Source organism: Lipotes vexillifer, unplaced genomic scaffold (genome assembly GCF_000442215.2).
Source record: "Lipotes vexillifer unplaced genomic scaffold, Lipotes_vexillifer_v1.1 scaffold1158, whole genome shotgun sequence".
Taxonomy (NCBI): domain Eukaryota; kingdom Metazoa; phylum Chordata; class Mammalia; order Artiodactyla; family Lipotidae; genus Lipotes; species Lipotes vexillifer.
This window is the reverse complement of record NW_006793745.1, coordinates 1,269,580-1,280,083: the sequence shown is the minus strand read 5'-3', so window position 1 is coordinate 1,280,083 and position 10,504 is coordinate 1,269,580. Positions and strand designations below refer to the sequence as shown.

At 41.3% G+C, this 10,504-nt stretch overlaps 1 protein-coding gene across 2 annotated transcripts in view; it reads left to right on the top strand.

The window, feature by feature from the left end:
- Positions 1 to 10,504, top strand: part of PTCD3 (pentatricopeptide repeat domain 3) — a 30,517-nt gene that overhangs the window by 2,793 nt on the left and 17,220 nt on the right. For both annotated transcript variants that reach the window (XM_007466743.1, XM_007466742.1), the window contains exons 4-6: positions 3,431 to 3,476; positions 8,635 to 8,703; positions 9,207 to 9,311. In XM_007466743.1, the coding sequence (XP_007466805.1) occupies positions 3,431 to 3,476; positions 8,635 to 8,703; positions 9,207 to 9,311 (220 nt within the window). The remainder of the gene's footprint in view (positions 1 to 3,430; positions 3,477 to 8,634; positions 8,704 to 9,206; positions 9,312 to 10,504) is intronic.

Sequence of the window (10,504 nt, the reverse complement as noted above, 5' to 3'; positions counted from 1 at the left end):
AAAACAGGGAGGGCCCCCCCTACCGCAAAAAAAAAAAAAAAAAATTTATGGTCTTTACTGAGGTAAGATAAAACAAATGGTGCACATTGCAAAATTTAGCTTTTTTAACTCACTTGATAGATCCTTGAACAAATTGCCTTATATAGTAAACATTTGTTGAATATATAAGAACTAAAACTTACAAAAGTTTGTATAGTAATGATATTATTGAATGCATTTAAAGATCCTTCAAAAAGCCAGGTGTTTTTTGAGTATGACCTGAATTCAGGCTCATTTAAAAAAAACTTTCTTAAATTACTAAAGTAATTAATGGTTATTGCCGTTAATTAGTAAGGTAACTAATGGTTATTGTTCAGTGGGATAAATTGAACATGCAGAAAGGAAATAAAATTACCAACAATCACTGTACTCAGAGACAAGTTACCTAATCTGTCTGTGCCATAGTAGCATATGGGTAATACAGTACCTGCCTCAGGATTAAATGAGCATTTGAACAGTTCCTGCCACGTAATCAGATCTCAGTAGGTGATACCTATTATTTTAAAGTTCTGGGATATAACATTTGAAGTTGTACGTATACATTTAGTTTAGCAGAATTGATTTGTTAGATGTACCGTTCTATACTCTGTTTTAAATTTTGAATGATTACATAGTATTTTATTATATGGTTATATTCAGGGTCATTTTTGTCTTCCCTGGACTGAGAATCAGAACCAAGATAAGAGTAGGAATATACATATCGTGAATGAGGCATTTCTTGAATGACATTCCAATCCAGTGCACTTTACCAACTCATTGTGCATCTATCCCTGACAAAGGTACCACAGGGAATACAAGAGAGGGAGTATATTGAGGGTGTGTTCAGATGGACTACAGTCTAGTTGAGTTGTGTGCATGTTTTATATCTTACACCCACTTTATATGTGTACATAACTGTTTACACATGACTAGGGGCTACACGGGATATGATGGAATGAAGAGTGGTTGTATTGCAGTAATCAAGGTGAGTTGTATTGAAAACATAGTTTAGCTGTACCTTAAAATGGGTCAGATGATTTTATTGGCATCAGAATCACCAGGGAATTTTGTTTAAAATACATATTCCTGCAGGTAATTCTTATAAACCCTAAAGTATAAGCCCCACAGATATAGAAACAGTAAGGTAGGGTGGGACATGATCATGAACTGTCTGGTGGTATTAGGAGACCATGCAGGCAGGCCTGTGAAAAATGCTCTATTAGAATAGGAGAAATAAGGTAGTTGGTAGAGAGCAAACTGAGGCGTATTTATTTACAGCCCATGAGGTAAGAACGGTTTTTACATTTTTTATAGTTGAAAGAAGAAGACTATTTCATGACACGTGAAAATTATGTGAAATTCAGATTTCAGTGTCAGTTAAATTTTTTTTTGGAACACAGCCTCACTCATTTGTTAACTTACTATCTGTGCCTACTTTTATGCTCCAAAGGCAGAGCTGGGTAGTTGCAACAGTCCTCACGGCCCATAAAGCCGAAAATACTTACAGTCTGTCCCTTTATAGACAAAGTGATTGATAAAGGCTCTCTGATAGAGAGCCTCTGCTTTCCAGGCTCAGGAATTTGTGCTTTTGGACCTAGAAGAAGCCATAAAGACTACAAATTCCTGTTGCCTTATTTGAGAAATGAAGCATCTTTTAAGGCTGTTAAGATGCTTTTAAGGTATCTTCCCCAGATCACAGATGCCATAGAAAACTAACAAATTGTAGAGAGTCACTGTGAGTTTTCATATAGGAATGTGACAGGATAGAGTATTCTGAGCACGCTAGTCTGGATGGTGTAGTTACTGTAGAGAGGGCAGGGAGCCCCATTGTGATCAGTGCATAGGTAACTGGGCTCATTAAAGGAATGGATGTTAAAACTTACCAGATTGGCCAGAAGAGGATGTGGAGAAATGGATGCTCAGATACAGTTGTTTCTTGGGCAGTCAGTTAGAACGACACTTTGAAGGGAAAGTTGGCAGAACCACGACCTAAAATGTGCACACTTTATCGGTTAGCCATTCTGGAGGAACCCCTGCAAATACGCCCAGAGAGACATGGATGACAGTGTTCTTTACAACTTGGGAATAATAAGAAATTGAAATAGCCCAAACGCCCATATGTAAGGGGGTAATAAAAAGCAGTTATCATACATTATAACATTTAAGGAATTAATTAGATTTACACATCGTAACATGGATAATACAGTCAAACTTATGGAAGCACGTATCCAGAATGACAGTATATGTTTTCGATTTAGTTTTATGGTGGTATGTGTGTAAAAGTACCCTTTAAAGTTCTGGAAGTATAAACACCAAACTTACAGTAGAGGAGGAGGGGGTCACAAAATGACACCAGATATAATAGTCTAGTTTTTTTTTTTTAAAGTATAATGTATTCATTGAGGTTATTTTTAGTGAGTGATCTGAATGTTCATAATTTTTTCACTTACATTTGTTCAATATGTTGTAAAGATGTACTCACCTGATACAACTTAAATATGCTAACGTAGGATTTAGTTAGGGAATACTGAGAGATGAAAGAATATCTTTCTCGCTGAAATTACGTAAATGTGATTTTAGAAAACCCAGTAGATGTTGTGTATGTCAGGGAATTAGTCTTGACATAGTATAAAATTTCCTATGTGTTTTCTTTTTTTTCACATGACTTAAATTATGAGTGTATGTTTAAACTTTATTTAAAAAATACATTTGGTTTATTAAGTTTATTCTTATTTCCCTTTTTGAAATGAAACACAAAATCTAACACAAGTAAAAATACATTTGAAACCAAATTATTTTGTCAATTATTCCAGTGAAACCTCCTCTTTTCAGTGGTTAGTCTCTACCCATAGTCACAGTGGGTGGCTGGCCTGAACTTTTTATAAAGGTTATATAGTTGAGAGGTTCTAAACTCGAATCATCTGGGAATTCAGTAAGAATGAATGTGACAGTTCTCCATAGAACCTGGGGGTCCTGATTCAACAGTCCAGAGTGCGGCTTGTGATTTATTCTCATATATAGCTGAATTAAGAGCCACCAGTTTGGATAATAAAGGCAAGAATATTACAGAAAGCTACAGTAAGAATGCATAGAAAAATGGGTAGGAGGAGGAAAGATTCAGGTTAGACAATTTGATGAGATGAGGGTGAAAATTGCTAGCCCTGGGTGATGGTTATAGGGACCAGGCCAGAGAGCGTAGCATGGAACATGTACTAACCACCTTTGGGCAAGAGAACTAAACAGTTTTCTCATTTTCTAACTTATTATTCTAGTGATCTTGAGAGATCAGAACTGGCTTTACTTGAGACCTGAACTTTGTTGTTGGCCAGTCCATTCTGAGAGTAGGATCACTTGTTCGCTTTGTGAGTGTGAAAAGCCCTCATGAGGGTTAACTTGTGATTCTCATTCTTAGGGATAAAGTGGCTGTTCTTCAGGCACTTGCATCCACGGTACACAGGGTAAGTAGGAATTTTAGGTTTCTGTATCCAACTCAGTTAATAATAAATGTAATGTTCATATCTCTGAATGATTCACAATTAAACTGTTGTAGATCTAGAGAGTTTCTTATTAGAAATATCTAGTTCAGTCCCTTCATGTGACAAATGAGAAAACTAAAGCTTTTAAAGTGATTGGCCCAGGGCTACTTAGGATATTAAAACCCTGACTTAGTACCATGTCTTTTTTCTCCAAATTCAGTGTTTTTATACTATGCCAGTGATTTTTAAACTTAACCTTCTGAAGAGCTTGTTGAAATGCATGTTCCTGGGGAACAGGTTGGGTGTGATACTCTAATGTAAGTGATCTGTAGACCAACTTTGAGAACAGTGTACCCACCATGCTGGAAGTAATTCAGTGATTAAGATTCTGGGTCCTGGAGCCAAATGTTTTGTTTCATCTTTATCACAAAGTGACCTTTTCTCTTGATGCTTCTGTTTCCTTATCTGTAAAATGGGGATTTAATTACAGCACCAAACCTTGAGGTTTGGGTGAGAATTAAATAAGTTAGTACATGTGAAAGGGTTTAGGACAGTGCCTAACACAAAGGACATGCTTGGTAAGTGCTAGCTATTTCATTATTGCTCCAGCTATCTTGGTGATTTATTTGTGAATAATTTGCTCTCTTGACAATTCAAGAATAGAGTCTGTAGTCTTGATAGATAAACTGAAACCCTGGTAAATGCCTTAGAAATGGAACTTGCTGATTGATTGTATTTTTCATTAGCTGCAAACTGTACTTTCAGTTTCAGCTGTGGGGGAAATGTCTAAAGTAATTAAGTCCTTTCTTTTTGCTGCAATGTCTGTGTGGATTCTGACCCTCCCTGAGACCATTATCACAGATTTCCAGAATTTTTCTTCTATTGTAGACGCTAAACTTAGAGGCTGTCGGGCCAAATGTGCACTGATATACCCTAGCAGTATCTGAGGACAGGTTTTAAAATACTGCATCTCCACACTAGCAAGACATTGAGATTTTCAGCTCACTTATCCATAAATAGGCACCTGAAAGGTAAACTCTTGAAATAGGCCTCTGAGACTGTTCTCAGTTTTTTAATGAGAATGGCCCAGGGCCCTTTCAAGTCAAAGAAGTTATAGAATTATGTGTGGAGTTGTCTGACTTGTCTGGGTTAGGGCACTTAAAATCTGAGGGATAGTCATTCATTCATTCAGTAACCACACATTCTGCCCTTAACTGTGCTTACCAGGCACTGTGCTGGTTGTAGACTTAAGACAGAGTCCTTGCATAGTTTCTAGAGAGGGAGGCTGAAGGAGCACTGAGGAGTGGGTGCATAACCCAGACTGGGAAAGGACTTCCAGAAGAGCTGGTATTGGATCGATGCTTGGAAGATGAGAAGCCAGGATAGTGGGAAAGAGCATTCCTAGCAGAGGCAGCACCAGGAGCAGAGGCGCAAAGGCATAGAATGAGTAGGTTGTATGGGGGAAGCAAGAATTTGTGGGGTAGAGCAATGAGAGGTGAGGCAAGAGCATGAATGCTATGCTAGGGACTTCTGATTTTTATTCAAGTCCACCGAAAGACTTTAAGCAGTGGTGTGACATAATCAGTCAAATTTTAGGGGGCTTCCCTGGTGGCGCAGTGGTTGAGAGTCCGCCTGCCGATGCAGGGGACACAGGTTCGTGCCCCGGTCCGGGAGGATCCCACGTGCCGCGGAGCGGCTGGGCCCGTGAGCCATGGCCGCTGAGCCTGCGCGTCTGGAGCCTGTGCTCCGCAATGGGAGAGGCCACAGCGGTGAGAGGCCCGCGTACCGCAAAAAGAAAAAAAAAAAATTTAGGAAAGACAGCAATGTGGATATGGGAAACCTTTCCTCTCAAATGTATAATGATGATCTTAACATGTCCAAAACCCAGCCCCTTTCTCTCTAAAACTCACACATTCTTTGCCATCTCATTAGTGGCAGCTCCATGCTTCTAGTTGCTCCTCTTTTTCATGTGCTGCACTTCAGTAAACCCTCTGTTTCTTCCATCAAAATATTTGTGTACAGAGTCCCAAAGACCACGCCAAGGTTCAGTGGTTTGCTAGGCAGATTCACAGGACTCAGCATATGGTCCTACAGCTATGTTTTATTACAGCGAAAGGACACAAAGCAAAATCAGTAAAAGAAGAAGGCACGTGGGGTAGAGTCCAAAGGAAACCAGGAGAAAGCTTCCAAGAGGGTTTTCCCAGTGGAGTCACAAAGGACTCACTTAATTCCTCCAGCAGAGTTGTGACAACACGTGGAAAAGTCTACCAGGAAAGCTCTTTAGAGACTCAGTGCCCAGAGTCTATGTCTAGCACATACCAAAATTCCACACTCCCAGAAGGAAAGCAGGAGTTTAGCATAAACCACATAGTACAGTTTAGATCAGTACTGGGAATGGTGGGAACCCTCCAAAATCCAAGTTCCCAGATGCCCACCAGGCCTTGTAAGCAGACCTTTCTAAGAATAGCAGTTTCAAGCCTGGTAACTTTTTTTCCTGCACAGCATCCAAATCCTGACTACTTGTCATCACCATGATCACCTTGGTCATCCAGGCCACCATCATCTCTTACCATCTTGGATTAATTACAACAGTCTCTGTCCTCTTCACCTCCTCTGCCCCCTACAGACTGTTCTCAATTAAGCAGCTGTAGTGACCTGCTAAAATGTTGAATCACATCCCTCTTCTACTCAGAATTCATTTGTCTTCTCATTTATCATAAGATGGCTTCTCATTTGTCATAATTCAAATAAAAGCTGAAGCCCATCTGAGGGCACCTGAGGCCCTGTGTGTTCAGCCACCACCCCCAGTGCCACTCTGACCACATCTCCTACCATCTTCCTTGCTGGCTCTGCTCTACGTGGCCTGGCTAATCCTCAGTTTCTTAGTAGTCCCGGGTCTGCCTCAGGGCTTTAATGTTTGCTGTTTATTCTGCCTGGAGTATTTTTCCCTGAGATAGCCACATAATTTCCTCCTTCATCTCTTTAAGCCTTTTCATTGAGGCCTTCCTCAACCACACCATTTAAAATTGTATGTTTCGGGGACTTCCCTGGTGGCACAGTGGTTAAGAATCCACCTGCCAATGCAAGGGACATGGGTTCGAGCCCTGGTCCGGGAAGATCCCACATGCCGCAGAGCAGCTAAGCCCATGCGCCACAACTCCTGAGCCTGTGCTCTAGAGCCTGCAAGCCACAACTACTGAGCCCGTGTGCCACAGCTACTGAAGCCCATGCGCCTAGAGTCTGTGCTCCACAGCAAGAGAAGCCACTGCAATGAGCAGCCCATGCACCGCAACAAAGAGTAGCCCCTGCTCGCCACAACTAGAGAAAGCCTGTGTGCAGCAATGAAGACCCAGCACAGCCAAAAATAAATAAATTAATTAATTAAAAAAAAGAATTAGGGCTTCCCTGGTGGTGCAGTGGTTGAGAGTCCGCCTGCCTATGCAGAGGACGTGGGTTTGTGCCCCGGTCTGGGAAAATCCCACATACCCCAGAGCAGCTGGGCCTGCGTGTCCGGAGCCTGTGCTCCGCAACAGGAGAGGCCACAACAGTAAGAGGCCTGCGTACTGCAAAAAAAAAAAAATTAATAAATAAATGTATGGTTCTTTTCTCTGATAATTCGTTTTCCCTCCGTCCCTGCCCCCCTCCATCCCTGCCTCCCTTACTCCCTTCCTTTCTCTCATAGCAGTTATTGCCTTTAAAATTACTATATGTTTTATTTATTTTTGTTTTCTGGAGATTTTTTTCCCCACTAAATTGTGAGCTCTGGGGGATGAGATTTTATTGTCTCCTTGGTAGCTAGAATAATGCCTGGCACATACGAGGTGCTCAGTAAATATGGAATGAATGAATAAGGAAGGTACTGAACTAAGGCAGTGGCAGTGGGGATAAGGGACGGTGGAGTAGGTAGGGGATGTTAAGGAGCTCGAGTTGACCACAGCTGGTGCCAGGTTAGTTGAATGGAAGTAGTAGGAGAGGATCTTCGGCTTGGATTGCAGACTGCTCGGTACCATTCCCTGAGACAGAGAAGATACGAGGGAGACGGAGCTCTGCCAGGGAGGTTCAGTTGGGGATAAGTCAGTGTGAGGCATCTGAGCTGCAGGGCCACAGTAGAGAGGTGGTTTCTCAGAAACCATGAAGGGCTTGGAAATCATTGAGGGAGGAAAATGTAGGAAACAAATAGGAAGGGTAAGTCTAGTAAGGGAAGCCCAGCATGTCACAAAACTAGGGCCCCAAACAGGTATTTGATAAGGATGGTGGATAGGACAGAGCCAAGCAACAGCTGGTAATCAGGGAGTAAGAGTCCAGGGCAAATGCCCTAGACCTGCTTCCTCTGGGTTGCCATTACGTACCCACCACATGTTGGTAGAGAGTGGTATAACCAGATGAAAGGAGCCTCAAATGAGTATAAAGGGAATACAGCATCAGGCATCAGGAAGGAAGGACCCCAAAGAGTACTGCCTCCGCGCCCTAGGTATGAGCATCCTTCCTGTGAGAGCCGCAGGGAGGCTCTCCCCTGGAGAATCCAGGTCAGTAAGACAAGGCATCAAGGGGACAGAAGAGATTCAGGATGTAAGTTGAGTTTTTCCTGTGGAACAAAGTTGCCAGAAGGCCCAGGGAAGGGGGCGCTCCAAGGGATAGGAGAAGGGCCCGAAGGAGTAATTTGAGGGCCGTTCTAAGTGAGCCTCTCGTGGTGCTGGAGAGTTAATTTTGCTCAGGGTTCTACCTAGAAGTGTAGAACCTTGGGCCACAGGACGCAGGAGAAGCTGCTGTTCCTGCCTCCTGAGAGGTCCCAGTAACTACTGTCCTCCATTTGCAGGAAACCTTGGTGCAGGAAGCTGGTGCCCAGGCTAGTTACTTCAGAAGCTTAAAACAGCAATTGTCCCTGGTGATAGCAGCCTTCAATTAAAAAGCAGTCATGGGGGTTTGAGCCATTGTTTGCTTTAAGTTGTGCATAATTACAAACAGCTCTACAGAGCCACGGGTACACTGTAGGTATTAGTGTCTGCAAACATACATATTTCTGCTTTTGTGATACCTGTATAGTTAAAACTTACTTTACAGAGTTTTTAGTCATCACCAAAACCCGCAAGGTCCTCTTAATAAAAATCTAGCTAAAGAGACTTCTGTGTCTTCTCCACAGGATGCTACAGCTGCCCCTTATGCATTTCAAGATGATCCTTATCTCATACCAACATCCTCTATGGAATCTGTGAGTATTTTTATGAAACTTTTCTAGTATTATGTTTTATCTTGTTGGTTTGGGTACAAGAGTACATGTATAACTTAGCTTAGTTGTAAACACTTTTGAAAAGTTTACAGATGCTGATAAGATGAATTGGTAGATTTTCTGAATCTTTTACTACTTTTATCAAAAAGTTTTAGAGATTGGCTGTGGAGAGGGTATTTGGTTTGGGTTTTTAATACTTAGGGCTCCTTCCCACTATAGAGCAATCCACTCGGTTTAAGCACATTGCTTTTATATACCTCAAGCTGTATATAAGATGTGACCTGAAATTATGTCACACTCAGCAGAGGTAGATAGGTAATGATTATGTAGTTTAACTTCTAATTGGGATTCTGTGTATCACTGTATTCTCTTTTTTTTTTTTTTTTAGGGGGGCAGAATAATTTTTGCTGAGGGTGTGACTTTGATCTCTTGAGTTTAAATTACAGGTAATATCAACTTATATCTAAATCTTTTTCTTTATATAGCATTCATTTTTGTTGGCAAAGAAGTCTGGGGAGAATGCAGCAAAGTTTATTATTAATTCATATCCCAAATATTTTCAGAAAGACATAGCTGAACCTCATATACCGGTAAGGAGAGGTAATTGGAATTTTCAGATAATATTATGTAATTGTAACTTAAAGTAAGTTTTCATGGCTAATATTTAAGTAGCTATTTGAATGCCTACAGTATTTTGGTGAAAAGTCTTTTAACGTTTATGGTTATCTTTGCTTATAATACTAACCTTTATTAAACTATATGTATTTGCTCTCCATTTTATTTTCCCCATTTGGCTTCTGTGACACCAGACTCTTAGATCTTTACCTCTGTGAGTGTTCCTTTTTAGTTTTCCTCAGTAGCTTTTCTATCTACTCCTTAAGCCTTGGTGTCTTTTTCTTAGGGTTCCATGCTCAGTCACTTTCTCTTTTTACTGTCCAGAATCTTCCTGCTTCAGTGACCCTTATACTCCATTTGGCATTCTTGTATATCTGGCCCAGGTATCTCTACTTTGAACTCCAGATTGTATTTCCAACTACCTCTGTTCTGTAGTCATGAGGAGTGTGCAGGGCCTGCTGTGTGTTAGGCATTGTGCTTAGCGTGTCATAAAGTGGTGAGCGAAACATGGTCTCTGCCCTCCTGAGTTTATTAGTGGAAATAGTAACTCAGACTCACTATGTCTAAAACTGCTCCCTCTCACATCTCCCTACTTTCCAAAGCACGCACACACACCCCCCCAGACATACCCTCTTGTGCTTCTCAAGCAGCGACTCTTGGGGACAAATTAGGTAGTCAGTGTGATTGTGTCCATAAAAATATTAGAATCCTGAACTGAGACAGTGGCAGCAGTGGAATGATCACTTGCTGGCTCTCCTTTCCCCGTTAAGTTTCTGACTAACAGTTACTCTTCTATGTTTAGCTCACTTCTGCTTAAAGCCATCCGTGGATCCCCAGCCCCCATGGCGGGCAGCATTCCCATACCTCTGAGACCTCTTACATCATTTATCATTCACGCTGTATCATAATTATTCCTTATTTGCTTTCTCTATTAGATTGTGAGCATCTTGAGGGTAGAGAATGACTTCCATCTGTTTATCCCCAGTGTCTAGCTTAGTGCCTGGCATCAAGTAGTAGGCCTTCAATAAATATTTGGGTAAATTGGTGAGTGAGGTAAAGTCAACATACCTTGGTAGTACTAAGCATTTAGAGTAAAAGACGTATCAAGGATGAAAGGTTTCTGTCTTCGCAAACTGGGTGTACTGTGGCACTTTTTTTTTTTTTTTTT